The following is a 15,400-nucleotide window of genomic DNA, read 5'->3' on the forward strand; positions in this document are numbered from 1 at the left end:
GTGGGAGATCGGCGTGGGGAAGTTGGCTGGGGTAATCTTGGAGATGTGCGGGGGAGATCCTTGGACAAGTCGCACTGCAGCGCTGGGCTTGGGCTTATTGGTGGGAAATCCCTGGCTTGAACGACGACGTTCGGATAAAGACACCGCGTCGCTGGTTAAACCATGTAAATTTGGTCCGGTTGGTTTAGCAGAGATGAAAGCCGAACTGAGTTCCGTCTTAACCTCATGGCCGGCAACACGAAGATGTCCCACAGAAGAGATGTGGCACAAAAGGATGGATTTCCTCAAGAGACGGCTTGGTTTTCCAATATTTACGCAGACATGTATACCTACCTTCAGCGTACTGAAAGGAGTTGAAGTTTGACTTTGATTGAGACCGACTATCATGACGGCGAGTCAAGATAGCGACAACGACAACCGCAGCAATTGTAGTAACAGTAGTGACAACGATAAACGCGATCATAGGCGGCGCCGCAGTAGCGAGGACGAAGACAACGACTATAGTGGCGAGCGCACCCGGAAAACAGTCGCTCTAGCACGTCAAAATCATGGCCACTTCTCCATAACACTCTAAATTTCCATGTTCTATTGCTGGCTAGTGATGCTAATCTGTACGTCGTTCAACTCTGCTTGGTACAAAGAGAACCGACTCGTCACCCCCTTCGAGTCTATCCTTGGGAAAGTCAGGCGTAAAGCTCATCCGGCTCGTCTGCTCATACGCTTGAAAGATGCTCCCACACTTTCTGGTCGTATCATTCTCACAAATCTTTTCCAGCTGCTTCTGGTAGTAATCCTCATTGACACCAAAGTACCTGTGTCGGCAATCTCCGAGGTCCTTCCAGCTTGTGAGAACTACTGCCCTTTTCCCACTCGCATACCCATCAGTGTCTATAGCACTGATAGAATAGTCCATAGGACAGGTGTGGCAGCTGCGGATCCAATTGATTGAGACCAGACAGTGCTTCTAGCACGGCTTTTCGTGGCCCCAAAGACAATCTAGTATTCTGTCCACACTGACGTGAGGCTGACCGTTCCAACCGTTGGGCAAGAATGTCTCCTGTATCATCCATTCTGCAGGGAAATGAGGGCAGGTCCCACTCAACTGCCTACCTAGACGAAAATGAACTACTGAGTCTTGTCGAAGGCGGGCCTTCGTCAGGTCGTCATCGCAATAGAAGATGTCTTGCATCTTCAGCAGACATCTTCCTCCCACGACCTTCAGGTCACGCAAAGAGTCCATCTGAATTTTGTCAGTTTGTTTGTGAATCATGGTCATAGATTGCAGGTTCGATGAAGTGGGCACTGAACGAAGCAAGTGGCGCAGACGCTGTCGTCGTATAAGTCCGGCCACGACATTTTTGTGCGGATGCCTGTCGAAATAGGGCGTCCGTATCCTCTGGTAAGCGCTTCCAAATTGACAAGGGAGCATCTCGCGCGCGGGTGCATTTTGGTTTGCTAATGATAGCTCTGGCCGGTGGAATTTGTTGCAGTATTGACACAGAATGAGCTCGGGATACATGTTCCATTGGTCCAGTTTGGATACGAGAGCGACGCGCTCAGGTAGGCTGAGAGTGTTGGGATGATAACCAACTTTCCACTGGATTTCGTGACTAAGAATCGCAAAGAGTGCTCTGTCGACATTGGGAAGGTACTGCTGGATCACCAGTAACACCTCCGCAGGAAGCTTTTCCAACCGTCGCAGTTCTTGGCTTCTGTAGCAATTAACCATCAGTATTTTGGTGGCTTGGATACGGAGTCACTCACGCCATGACGAAAAATAGATTCAAGTATACCAAAAAGAGCCAGAAGAGCAAGTTTTTGGGCGGTGGCAAAAACTTATCTTAAATAAGGATTGTTGTGACACCAAGGAACGACCAAGAAAACCGGCGTTGTCTATCTTACATACAACTGCTAAGTTGCTGAGTGGAAACAGAACTAATAGAAGAGTAGTATTAGATCAGTTAGTCAGGCGTGCAAAATCGCTCCGTCTCTTTACGAAACCCTGAATTCTACGCTATTGGTTTCTCGCATGTAGTTAGCCGTTGAGGTTCATCCTTTCTACCTCTTTAGCCAGCCATTGAGGTTCTTGGCAGGTCTGAGCTATGTGTGCGTGTACCCTTATAGCACGAAAAGCATCGCAAGCGCTTTCAGAGGTCTGTCTATCTAGGAACTTTGAAACACAGCGAAGGGAAGCTTCCCTCAAACATCAAAAAATTCATTCACTGGGCCCATAAGTGTACTAGGAGACGAATATTCCGTGTGCCTGATGTCTATGCTTTTGAGATGTAGATGTGCGTCTCAGTAGTTTGTACGATAGCCCTCTCGCTGCTACTGTCCGGGTCATTCCACGTGCCGCCTGAATCCTTCATTTGGGCGCGTTCCACGTCTCGCTCGCGAGGCTCCCCCTTGATCTGTACATTAAAAGTATCCATGTCATACTCCGGTTCATCGCGACTGGTGTCAAACCGGTTATACTGAGAACGATGGCCAGCTGAAATTCCTCCTCCAGTGCCCCCTATGGTACGCAAACCGTTGCCCGACACCCCGCCAGATTTCCCAGTTGTGCCTGCACCAGAGGAGAAAAGCTTTGGAGAAACGGTGTGGAAGAAGAGGCGAAGCGTGGAAAGACATGCGCACATAACAAGCAGGCTCGCTTCGATGCTTCTGCGGAAGAAGTAAGACATCAAGCAAGATAAGACATGATTGGACTGACTTACACCCAGATGTTGATGAAAATTCCGCCCCACGTCTGATCGGCGTCGGCCAGAATGGTGATCAAAAGGTATAAACGGACCACAGAGGTGATGACAGTCCTGTCGTACGGTCAGCGCTGCCCATACGATGAAGAAACACCAAGGTTCCCGAGATTTGCCCTTACACTGAACCAATGCCGAATAAGGCTAGCAGGCCAACTTTCTTCCGTGTTGAGATGTGCAGAGACAAGACCATCGGTACCGGGATGCAGATGATCATGACATCTGTTATGACTCCGAATGCCGCAGTTGCCTTGAACGTCGCGACTCGATCGATGCATTCGCCGTCGGTGACGAGGTCGTATGCGGATGGGATCGGGTTGCAGGGGAAGATGGAGCTGAAGAGGATGCTCAAGCTGGAACCCACTACCACGAACATCGTGATGTAGACAGACCATTTAAACCATTTGGCGTTGTTGTTGAGCTCGAGGAAGAACAACAGGATGACCATCTTGCAGGCTCCTGGTGGGATCGCGTAAACAATCGGATTGATGTAGCTGTTCCACTGTTGGCTGTCAGCGTCTTGGAACTGTGCATAGAGAACATCTTGGGTGGACTTTGATGACATACGAACGTGAAGTCTTTGAACTTCTCAATTGGAATCTCCCAGCCATGAACCCCAACATATCCTTCCAGGGCAGCCTCTGCATCTGGGTTAGCAGCCGAGAATAGCACTATTGCTTGATAATTACTGACTTATCATCAATGCCTGGATAGCGACCGTGAAAACCTTTTTCTGGAAGTCAGCATGTCTTGCACTCATGTTCTCCCAACTGCCCTAGGGACACAGCGGTTTGATGCCCAAAGTCGGGAATAAACAACAAGGGACAACCAAGATGCTTGGGAAGGTAAGACAACTTACCCATCCAAAAAGGAGCAGCACTGCAGCGATGTCAATTAACAACAAAACTTGTACCAGTCTGACTTCGGAATACGAACCATCATCAAGTCCAAACTTCTTACGAATGACCACCTTGACATACAAACGCTGAAGCAAGAACAGAAGCGCTAGAAACATGCCGATACCGACGACCACATACGTTTCGACCACATCCCGTCTCTGCGGGTTCTCAAAGTCGACAATATACCCCTCAGGCGCTGGAAGAGCCGTAATCACACCAGAGGTATTAGACATGGCGATCCAGTATCCCGAAGGTGAAAGAACAGTGAATGAAAGAAGCTACGTAGCGAAAGCATGGTTCGTAGGAGGGTCGAAAACTCTTCATAGGAGCATTGGTAGTCGTACTGAAGCATTGCGATTGTGTCAGATTCATTCAGTGTTCCAGGTCTCTGTCTACGGATTCCGTTCACTTGCTTCACTTGGAACACCCCACTTCAGCGCAATTGCTCGGACTTTGCTTCGTCCTCAATTCATGGCTGAAAGCGCAGATTGCAGACGAGGATCCTTGCGACATGTCCAGACTGCGGAGACAGGGCTAGAATCCACACCGAGCGTCCAAGCCTGTGGGATGCTTCCCCGGCGTCTTGGTCCCTTGTTAAGGCTCGAATCCTCCACCACTCTACGCTGTGCCGCAACCTTCACCGTCGTATTTATGGAGTGCTCCGTCCTCGCCAAGTCAGCAGAACCAACGGCTGTCTACCTAGTTTTGGTTAGTTGATTCTCGCCATTGCAATTCAGCAGGGCCTGCTGAATCGTGCACTGGAGAATCGCGCCAGGCTTGACTCTCTCGCTCTATCTAGCTTGAGAATCTCACAAAAAGTGTGATGAGAAATGATAGCTTTTCCGGCCTCTCGAAGTCTAGATTGCTGTAAAATTTGATTTCGACAGCACCCGTGCCTACGATCAGGCCGAGATCCGCTGTAAATATCATTCTGGGGGCTCAAGTACCCCTGACTGGGGCCCAGTATATTAATCAAGCGAGTGTAACGAAGCACCAACAACATTATCTGGACGACCAACAACCTTGAGCGAGTGGGCTGTAAGACAGCCAGTCACGACGCCACCAGAAGTGGGATGTCGACGGAGTTGCATATGCACCTCGCCTCTTCCGCAGTCTGTGCCGTTGAAGAATCAACAATTCTTCCCATGGTTCCCCCGAGCGTGGTAACATCGACTTGCGCGTCAAGTCGAAGGCAGTTTCTTACCACGCCACTTTTCATTCTAGCACAGAATGACTTGCATATTTTCCTTGATGACCCCTGAGAACTAATGTCAACACCCAGGCGGGTAGGATGAGCGACACAATGCAGCAGCTTGGCCCCAAAGAAGGATGACTGGATTCATGACGACGATAGCCCCTTGAGCGTTGTTTTTCCTCCCCTGCAGACCCGTTGTCTTGCATCAATAATCTCGGGGCCTCGGTCATTACAGATTTCAAGGCTCCGTGTCATGTATAAGAAATCTATCTACCGCCACGTGGAAAGAGGAAACTTGGTCGCTGCTGCTCACCCTCAAGCTCGCCAAGGTCGTGTCTGTGTTCGCTCGATTCGTCACCAGGGGTCATCGCCGCCGGACTTACTCAATCAATCGTGGAGCAACTCACATTCGCCAACGCCACAATGTTCAACGGAGGCTTCAGCACCAGCCTCTTGGCCGCCTCGGCATTGTTTCTGCCCGGTATCTGCTCCGCGGCCGCACTCGAGGCCCCGGAGCCGATGGCGATTCGTGCAACCGCCACGAACCGTACCGGCATTGCTCCTGTACGCCAAGCTTCCCCCTTTCTTCAATCCTACGCCGTAAACTTGCAGGAACCCCTGCGACATGCGTGTCATGCAACTGTCGTAAACAGGAATAGTGATACATTTCACGACTGACATTTATGATAACCAAACAGTGCGATGCCTTGATTACGGCTGGCTTGGGAGACCGCTTGGTCTTTGCCACGGACGAGGGCTACGAGACACGCATTGCAACGTATTGGTCCGTCAGTGCCCGTCTTCGGCCGTGGTGTCTCGTCCAGCCCCGGGACACGCAGGAGGTCTCTGCCGCACTGACTGCCTTGGTGGACGCTGGCTCAGGTGCTGGCGATTGGCATATCGCCGTTCGTGGTGGTGGACATAACCACTGGGCTGGCACGAACAACATTGCCAACGGTGTCACCATCGACCTAGCTTTCTTCAACCAGTCGTCTTACGATGCTGCGACGAACCTGGCCTCCATCGGCCCAGGCGACCACTGGAAGGATGTCTACGCCAACCTCCTGAAGTACAACGTGACCGTCACTGGAGGCCGTGATGGCGGCGTCGGTGTGGGTGGCTTCCTCCTTGGAGGTGGTAACTCATACTTCACTGGTCGTATGGGTTTCGGATGCGACTCGGTAATCAACTACGAGGTCGTCCTTGCGGATGGAAGCATAGTCAACGCTAACAACAGCACTAACTCGGACTTATTCAAAGCTCTGAAGGGCGGCAGCAGCAACTTCGGCATTGTCACTCGGTTCGACATGGAGGCGATTCCGGCGAAGGACCTCTACACTGGTATCCATCTCATGACCAAGGACAACTCTGACGCTGTTGTCGATGCTATTGTCGATTTCACCAACAAGGGCGAGGCATCCGCTGATGATGCTGCGGTTTTCGTCTACACCCACAACACCGCGATGGGCGACGACATCCTGATCGCTGCGTCCCGCGTCAACACTCAGGGCAACAGCAATACCACCGGCTTTGCGAAGATCAATCAGATTCCCGCGATCAGCAGCGACATGACCCGCCGCAGCATGGCTGACCTCGCGTTGAACTCTCAGATCCCTGCGGGCTCTCGGTAGGTTCATCCATATCCATCGATAAACCATTATGGAGCGCTAACCATCGGTATTCACAGGAGCGTCTGGTTCACTTTGACCTTCAAGAACGACGCATCCATCCTCAAGGAAGCCGTCGATGCTCACCAAGTCTTTGTCGACACCATGAAGGCTGCCGTCGGCGCGGATGAGTTTACCACCCAGATGGTCTTCCAACCCCTCCCAACCTACTTCGCCAAGATTGGCAGCGAGCGTGGCGAAAACGTCCTTGGTCTTGACGGTGAGACTGACAACGCCATTCTCTGGCTCGGCCTCGTGACTATCAACACTGAGGCCCAGGAAGCCGTTGCTCGGGCCCATATGGCTGCAGCAGCTGTAAGAATCGAGGACTTTGCTTTCTCCGTTGATGGCAACGTGAACTGGCGCTACCTCAACTATGCCGATCCTAGCCAGGACCCTATCAAGACCTATGGCGACGCGAACATCAACTTCATTCGCAGTGTTGCATCCCAATATGACCCCGAGGGCGTTTTCCAGAAGAGAATTCCCGGAGGTTTCAAGATCTCTAGGGTGAACTGATCACCTCAGATGCAACGGCATAACCAGGGGCCAGGGCTTGGAACGAGCAAACTCCGCTAAACATACCTTATGGGAAGTCGACCGTAATTGATAATGACACAAATGAATATAAACAACTAAATGAGTTCTGTTGCAATGGTACGTGTGCTTAAGTCGAATGACCAGACATTAGACGGTTCTTTTTGTGTTTCCACTTTGGGGGGAATTGAGCTTATGCTGGGTGAGCTCAGAACACATGTGGCAGAGCTTACTCAAGCATAGCCTGCCTTCGGTCCCATGAACATGTCAACGAACGAAGAACAAAGATATGAGGGACAAATGTCATTTGTATAACGATCAAAATATTGAGGGTGATAGGGATGGAGATAACGGAGACAGTCACAAGCTGTCGAGGAACAACGTGTAGTTAAAGTGTCTGCCTGGGTAGTAAACGCAAGACTTGCTAAAACTGTTACTTGTTGTCTTGGGACACTCCTCACGCTTTGAATCTCACAACAAGGATGTTCATGGCTTCTTTAATCGTTGCGGCCGCATCGATTTGACCGGCGGAAACCATGCCGCTTCGGCCGCTGGTGGGACCGGGATCCACCACCGGGCCGGTTTATGAGCGGAGAAGCGGCAAAGTTCCCGCATCCGCTCCCGCATCCGTTCCTGAAGTTGCCGGAAAGGAATATTGCGTCGCAAGCAGGCCCTAGTTCGCTTTCTAATAAGAGCTTTGAAGGCAGCCTCATGAGAAGAGTACGAAGATAAGCATGCATGGCCGACCAACCAGAAAGCCGCCTCAAAGATAGCAAAGATAGCCTCCGCGGAGATATCTGCATTCTTCGGGAGATGTGTGCATTGCATCCTGCTCCAACAAGAGGTTGACATCCAATGGATTGATGATTGAATTGCTGTAACTAGAAAAGACTTCAATCGCTCTAATGCAGCAGCCACTCAGATGCGAGCGGTGTCATCTTTGGTCATCTGCAACGGCTCAACCAATGCCGTTGTACGCGTACGTAAAATGTTGAATTGGAGGCGCTCAAACATGCTAACAGCCAGGCGAAAGATACCCAAGTCAGTTAAATCGACAGAACCATAATTAGTGGACCGCGCGCCCTTTCGAAAACATGGCGCTTGTGTTAGAGCAAGCATCCGGGCGCTATTAAAATCGGCGGCCCGAGGCAATCCGCTAGAGAGGCATGAATCGCTTATCAGCCTTCTTTTGAGAGCATTGCCTCTTTCCAACCCCTTCAAAACACTCGATAAAATCTTTCATTTTATTAGACTCAGAATTACCTAGCATTCACGCACAACATGTATCTCCGCGCTGTTCACGCTGAGCAGAGCATACCTGCACTGCGCAAGCTCATCCGCGACTTTCCCCTCGGCATCCTCACCACAGCGATCTCTTCCCCCACATACCCTCTCATCCAGTCCAGTCACATCCCTTGGGTTCTCGATGTCGAAGACGATGCTAGCGAAACCGAGCTCGGCGTCCTACGAGGCCACCTTGCACGCGCGAACCCGCAGAGCAAAGCCATAATCGAGTCATTGTCGGTCGAAGGCCGCACGGGAACCGGGAATGTCCTTGACCAGGAGGTCATGGTCCTCTTCACCGCGCCTACACACCACTACGTCACACCGAAGTTCTACACCGAAACCAAACCGACAACAGCAAAGGTCGTGCCGACCTGGAACTATGCTGCCGTTCAAGCCTATGGACGCGCGAAGATTTTCTACGAGTCTAAGGCCGAGGAAACTCAAAAGTTCTTGGGAAAGCAGATTGACGACCTCTCTCGCATGGGCGAGACCTCAATAATGGGCTACACGGGCAAAGGCGACCGGCCAGGGCCTTGGAAAGTTTCTGATGCGCCGGAGCGCTATATCGAGCTATCTAAGATGGCAATCATCGGCATTGAGATCACGATCGATAGGCTTGGAGGAAAGTTCAAGATGAGTCAGGAGCTAGGCGACGGAGATCGTGAAGGTGTTATCAAGGGATTCAAGGCACTGGGTACTGATTTGGGTGATGGCATCGCCGACATGGTGAAGGAACGTGGAGAGCTTAAGGCAAAGGCGAAGCAATGAAATACATCAACTTCGGATTGGAGATTAGTTCACAATTCATAATCGTTCACTAGATTATATGTACGACATTTCGAATTTCAATGCGGCAAGAGTTCTCTAGAAGCCCCTTGCCCCTTTGCTACGTCGCCCATGACTACCGGCTTTCGTGATCCCGTCTAAACATAATTCAAATGAGATCCAAAAAGCAGTCATAAGGTATGAAGCCAAAAATGAGATCCCCGATTGACTAATAGACAGTCTCGTAGCGACAAGCGGCGCACTCGACAGGCCCCGGCGCATTCGGCGTAAATCTGAGCTTAGTGGGGTCCGGGCCCGGGCCGGCGTGGGGTGCCAGGGGCCTCAGATCAAAGGCGCCGACCAATACGAAATGCCCTATTATTAAATACGTAAAAGCAAGTTGGAATCGTCATTCTCGAAGTCAAGACCGGGCCGGTCGCAACGACTACAAGCTCGAATATGCATCCAAGCGTTTGTTCCTAAAACGCGGACCTCCGTCATTCGGACGCTTACCTCACACATGCGATTCTCGGATCGATAGCCGAAGCTCGTAAAATCGGGCTGATGACCGCCGACTGCCACCGGCGGCCAAGCTTTCGGAATGGCCTCGCTTGGTTCCGGCCGTTTTCCCCGCTCAAGCACGTGGCAGACTGAACGGAAGTGATCGACGTTGTAACCCAAACAACACTCGTGGATTAATCGACTGGGGCTTATCGTGCGAATCAAGCTCATTGTTACTCCTGCGCGCCAAGTTTGCGGCATCGGCTTGCTGCAGCTCCTAACGAGCGGGGGAGCAGGCGGCCCAACGGCTATTGACCACCGAGGTTCGAGACCGCGAGCCCAACGGAAAAGTGACGACATACAGCCGACAAATACCACATTGACTTGCCCAACAGCTTTGTTTCGAGCCATAATTTACACTAGAGTCTCTGTTCTCCAAATTTAAAGAATATCTTTCAAGACCCTACCACAATATACGTCGAGTTGAGATGTCAGACACCAAATCCAATGCGATGGCTCTCGGCCACAAGAGTGTGTCAGAGGATGAAGAGGGAGGCCGCGCTGGTGTAGAAGCTCTGCAGGGAACACCGGTGCCGATTGACGAGGACGACATTGTGGCTCGGATGAACAACCTTGATCCTCCTGTGACGCCAGACGAAGTCAAAGCAGTGAGAAGAAAGATTGACATGCGGCTGCCCCCATTTCTGCTTGTGAGTGGCTATGTAGGACTCACTCACGATCGTGACGATTTGTTTGACAGTGGACTAGGTTCTTTACATGTTTACATGGCTGGATCGTGGAGCTTTGGGTAACGCAGCCCTGATGGGCATTCGTGAGGACCTCGGGTTCTCTCCCAAGCAGTTTTCATTGGCTGTGAGCATGTTCTTTGTGGGAACATGTATAGCCGATCTGTTTACCAATATCGGAATGCGATACATCCGGCCATCCTTATACTTAGCGACCGCTATGGTGAGACTTATCACAGGAAAGGGAGTTCTTTCTCGTGTCTAATTCTGACAAGAACTTAGATTATCTGGGGAGTCTTTGCAACCCTACAAGCAGTGGCAGGCAGCCCAGGAGGCATGTATGTCATTAGGTTCTTTTTGGGCATCTTTGAAGCATGTTTCATCAGCGGTGCTCCTTATCTCACGACAGTACTCTATCCAAGAGCAGTAGGTAACCCGCAATAGCCGCCAGATTTGGATATCGCTTAACGTGGTACAGGAATGGGGCCGTCGCATCAGCATCTACCTTTCCGCAACACCCTTGGCTGGTGCCTTTGGAGGATGGGTTGCATACGGAGTTGCGAACATCTCTAATCCGATCGTGAAGCATTGGCAAGCTCTGTTTCTCATTGAGGGTCTTCTTACTATCCTTATCGGTCTGCTTTGTGTCTGGGTTCTTCCGGATCGCCCTCACAACACAAAGTGGCTCACACCTCGAGAGCGCGATGTCGCCACCTGGCGCATGATGCAGGACGGCAACCGGACTCACGGCAAGATCAATTGGAAAACTACTCTCAACCAACTCCGTGACTGGAGACTGTGGATGAATATATTCATCTACATGGGCCAGGTACTTCAGACCTACACGATTGCGACCTTCACCCCTATCATCGTCGCAACCTTTGGATACGACAACGTCAAAGCTCAACTGATGGTAGCACCGCCTTACTGTGTCGCGTTTGTGATGGTATTCGTAGTTGGGTACACGAGTGATCGACTGAAGTCCTGCTCGGGGCTGCTAGTCATCTGTTCTATCGTCGCGGCTACTGGAGATCTCTTACTGGCCGTCCTACCGCACACGGCAGCGAGCGCAAGATACGGTGCCACGTTCTTGATATTGACTGGAATCCTATCGGGGGTCACATTGAGTGTTGGTAATATTACAAGCAATTGTTGTGGGGATATCAAGAAGGGAATCGCGTCTGGACTGTTTCAGTCTTTCGGAAGTACCATGGGCATTGCCACTGGGTATCTGTTCCAGTCAACAGATGGGCCGGCCTACGAAAAGGGGTTCTGGACACTTTTCGCAGCCACTTGCTGGACCGGTGTTGGTAGCGCCTTCATGACAATTATGACGATTAGGGAGAACAGACGGAGAGATCGAGAGTTTGGAAAGCCTCCTAAGGGTGTGGTGATTGACTTTGATGAGGGAGGCCAAATGGAGAACCATCCATATTGGAGGTATTATCGCTAGGGACGCTGCCAAAGACAGAAAAGTTCTCTTATTTTGAGCTTTACCTCATTTTACAATCAAAGGAGTCTAGAGTGTTAATTTGTTCCTCGTCAAAGCACTGGCACATTATGGGCTACAGGGTTACGGCACAATCATTAACATAAATGGCATTGGACGATGTATGTGTTTGGAACCTTTTGATGGTAGAAGCATGAATGTTGATGATGGCTTCGCTTCATACCGTCCCCAACTTCTTGTTCTTGTCGCTTTGACACACGGGATTAACCCCGGCCTCACCGCTGCTGCCGTGGCATGCGGAAAGGCCAGTTTTCATACTACTCTGAAGTTCCTTTGCAACAATGACTGGATCACCACCACTTGAGAAGATGAAGTCGACATCCTCTAGCCTTAAATTGCTTGTCTCGGCTATATTGCCCGTTAGCGGGTTGCAGGTGGGATCCGAGGAAGCAATGCACCTACGGTACAAGAAATACACAAAAGGAATCGAAGCAAGGTTAGTGGCCGTGAAGATAAGGTAGGCCTTCCAGCCAAGGCGATTGAGAACTACCGGGGTAATCATCGCAACCGTGAAGTTCCAGAGCCAATTACTGCTCACGCCTATTGCCGTACCACGTGTTCGTGCCTCCAGAGGAAGAATCTCTGGTACATAAACCCAGGGAACACAGTTGACCCTACAAAGTGTTAGTGGCTCTACATAATCATTGCCCTAGTATGAGCCATGGAGATCAGACACTTCGCCATTGTCCCGTCTGTGGATGACACCAGACGTCCAGTACGACAGACGTTCGACAAAGACCATAACGCAGACAGAATCTAGAGAGACGAGAGGATACTTACGAAGAACCAAATCCAAGCATTTAGACGAAGAAGAAAGCCACTGAGGCTATGGCGAATTTCTGGCCGCGGGCTGTCTCCTTGTCTGCCTGTGAAAGAAGACAGGCAATGAAGAGCATGGAGACGCCGAGAACGCCGCATCCCCACTACCCTGGTGTTAACCCAGACCCTCGATTCCAAAGTCGCGCCAGTAAAGAGGTGGATCATCGGAAAGTAAAAGGGTTGTTGCTGCTTACCGTCATCGTTTTACGACGCCCCATTCGGTCAAGAGCCAGAGAGGGCCAGATTCCTCCCACCACAAACATAAGGAGGATGAACCCACCCAGGATCGAACTCGTTCGGCCAGTCAAACCCACGCTGTCTTGGAGAACAACGGGAATGTAATAGACAACTAGGTTACTACCCCTGGCCTGGTTCATAAACTGAATGAGCCAAGCTAAGAATATCCGATATCCTGTTCGCACGCGGTCCCGCTTGAAGATGGAGAAGGATCCCTGGCCCTGCTGAGTTCCAACCCACTCGAGTGCAATTGCCTGCTGTATCGCGGAGCGCTCGGCGAGAATGACAGGATCGGCGGGGTCTTTGTCGTAGATCAAACAGAGTACTTCGATGGCTTCCTCCTGCCTTCCATGATTGAAAAGCCATCGAGGGGACTCGGGTAATGCGAACACGAGAAATATCACCCCTATTGCGAAGAGTGCTTGCATAGAGATCGGAAGACGCCACGCGACGGGCCCTCCGACGTAGCTCATGCCAAAGTTGAACCAGTAGGCGATGTTTATGCCGATCTTTCGGAGACGTCAGCGGAAAGGAAAGAGTGTCATACTTTTGGGCTGAAAGCGCACTCCAACAAACATGACATCGGCGCTGACAAGACGGCCCCTCGTGGTCGGTGGGCAAAGCTCTGATTGATACCTTTGGCGACGTTAGAAGAGCTCCAGGATAAGGCGATAGCAAAACAAAACCAACATTGGAACAGTCGACGTCTTGAGACCAGTTCCCATCCCGGTGACAACGCGCCCAACGATGAGGTGAGCGATGTGATATGCTGAGACCTGCAGGGCTGTGCCAATCGCAATCTGGCTCATGGCTATCCAGACCGTCCATCTTCGTCCCAACCTTTCGCCAAAGAGGAATGTCACTGGGGTTGAGCTGTGTTAGCTCCAACAGCGGACGAGTCAAACTGAAGTCAACCAAAAGATGGGGATTTCTTACTGGCGCAGCCTAACAGACAGCCAAGATTGTAGCAGGAAACGATGATACCAGTTGCCGAGTCAGATGGGTGGTTGAAGAGATCAAGCCAATCTTCGTTCTTTAGAATCGGCCCGAAAACTCCTTGTTCCCAGCCATAGAGAATAAATGCAACCACACAGCAGGCGTTTACACCAAGCTGAAGACTTTTGCCTCTTCCCAACCAAGATCGCATCTTCATGGAGACTTGCGTATGCTAAACAGCTTGACTTGTGGTAAGATTCAAAAACAAAAACCAACAACAAAAAGACAAGTTGGTAGACAATATCGATCTCGGCAGATAAACATTCACATCACTTTATCATATAGGGTTCACAGCCGCAGCTGTATTGACGTTTGACCCACGTCCATCCCCACGGGGTTGTTTCCGCTACCCCGGATTGTAGTTGAACGCCAGTGTGGAGTAGCATCCATCGTCAGTTGCAGATCATCAAAATTACCCAAAATGGTAATCCCGATGATGTCTGCAATGCTGATGGGGGCGGAACTTTCGCGTCTCCGCCGTCATGCGGGGTTGTTGCCAGGGATTGAACAGGGCCGAAGCTACACCCGAGCATAATTCCGTGACAGGCACTTTCTGTCCCTCTCCGGCATCAACTCTTCAAATCTCACATGGAAACTTTTGAAAAGTACTAGTCAGACAATATTGGAAAGCATCAACTTGCCAGTTATGGAAAGCTCCTCTGCGTCCCAGTCCGCTCCGCGCCGCCCGCCGATGCGCAATCGAGGCGCCAAGGCCGCCACGTTCAGAGTCTGTACTGCGGATGATTTTCACCTCCGAGAACAGCGGAACCGCGAGAAACGAAGGTCTGGCCAAACGTCCACAGCATGTCGAATGTGCCATCTTCGCAAGATCAAATGCTCCGAAAATGACCACGGGAATGGCGTCTACGACACTAGGTCTCATCGCCGCAATCCCAAACAGCGCTCGAGTTGTCAGCCATGTGAGGAAGCCAACCTGGAATGCCAATGGGACCTTGTGGATCGCCGCAGACGTCAAAGAGGTGTAGCTGGTGAAGCCGTTGAAAGCGTCGATGGCGAGCACAACCATGCGCCAATCGCGAGGTCCCCAAAAGAGCATTCGCCATCTCCAGATACGCGGGGAAGACAGATTTTCGACTTCGACTTTCGGGAAGATGCGAACGGGCAGCATGTTTCTTTGGCAACTCCGTCAGTCGGAATGATGGCCGAGGCGTTGGGTCTAGGCACGTTTTCCTTGCAGTCTCCGTCAAATGAAAATGGAGACCCGGCCTCCTTCACAACACAAGCAATTCGTCCGGGGATATGCGAAGTCGAGACCGCTCAGTTTCCTCAAACGTATTCTGAGCTTGAAGACTTAGTATTCGACTTTGGAATTCCAGATGAGTGGCCGAAAGATTGCTCAACATTTTAATTTGGCCCAAGCCTCAGTCTGAACACTCCCAGGGAGTTGTTGGGCAAGAGAACGCAGAGTTTGATGAGGATCCGTTGCTACAGAAGATTTGGGCCTACAGCTATTTCTCCTGGTCT

At 51.0% G+C, this 15,400-nt stretch overlaps 4 protein-coding genes across 4 annotated transcripts; 3 read left to right on the plus strand and 1 right to left on the minus strand.

Annotated features, from left to right (window-relative positions):
- Positions 1 to 2,713: 2,713 nt before the first annotated feature.
- On the minus strand, positions 2,714 to 3,888 carry COL26b_011930 (uncharacterized protein; the record flags this gene model as incomplete). Its single annotated transcript, XM_053184583.1, has 6 exons — positions 2,714 to 2,813; positions 2,879 to 3,282; positions 3,324 to 3,397; positions 3,450 to 3,489; positions 3,616 to 3,635; positions 3,693 to 3,888. The coding sequence occupies 6 exons, from the start codon at positions 3,886 to 3,888 to the stop codon at positions 2,714 to 2,716; spliced, it is 834 nt and encodes a 277-aa protein (XP_053031491.1).
- A 1,385-nt stretch (positions 3,889 to 5,273) lies between these two features.
- On the plus strand, positions 5,274 to 7,036 carry COL26b_011931 (uncharacterized protein; the record flags this gene model as incomplete). Its single annotated transcript, XM_053184584.1, has 3 exons — positions 5,274 to 5,414; positions 5,549 to 6,477; positions 6,538 to 7,036. The coding sequence occupies 3 exons, from the start codon at positions 5,274 to 5,276 to the stop codon at positions 7,034 to 7,036; spliced, it is 1,569 nt and encodes a 522-aa protein (XP_053031492.1).
- Positions 7,037 to 8,335: 1,299 nt separating this feature from the next.
- Positions 8,336 to 9,109, plus strand: COL26b_011932 (uncharacterized protein; the record flags this gene model as incomplete). The annotated part of the gene is made up of 1 exon (XM_053184585.1): positions 8,336 to 9,109. One exon carries the CDS (start codon positions 8,336 to 8,338, stop codon positions 9,107 to 9,109), a length of 774 nt encoding a protein of 257 aa, XP_053031493.1.
- Positions 9,110 to 10,095: 986 nt separating this feature from the next.
- Positions 10,096 to 11,490, plus strand: COL26b_011933 (uncharacterized protein; the record flags this gene model as incomplete). Its single annotated transcript, XM_053184586.1, has 4 exons — positions 10,096 to 10,317; positions 10,376 to 10,480; positions 10,832 to 11,289; positions 11,355 to 11,490. The coding sequence occupies 4 exons, from the start codon at positions 10,096 to 10,098 to the stop codon at positions 11,488 to 11,490; spliced, it is 921 nt and encodes a 306-aa protein (XP_053031494.1).
- Positions 11,491 to 15,400: the final 3,910 nt, after the last annotated feature.

This window comes from Colletotrichum chrysophilum (genome assembly GCF_026319265.1).
Source record: "Colletotrichum chrysophilum strain AFK26 chromosome Unknown scaffold_156, whole genome shotgun sequence".
NCBI classification, from domain to species: domain Eukaryota; kingdom Fungi; phylum Ascomycota; class Sordariomycetes; order Glomerellales; family Glomerellaceae; genus Colletotrichum; species Colletotrichum chrysophilum.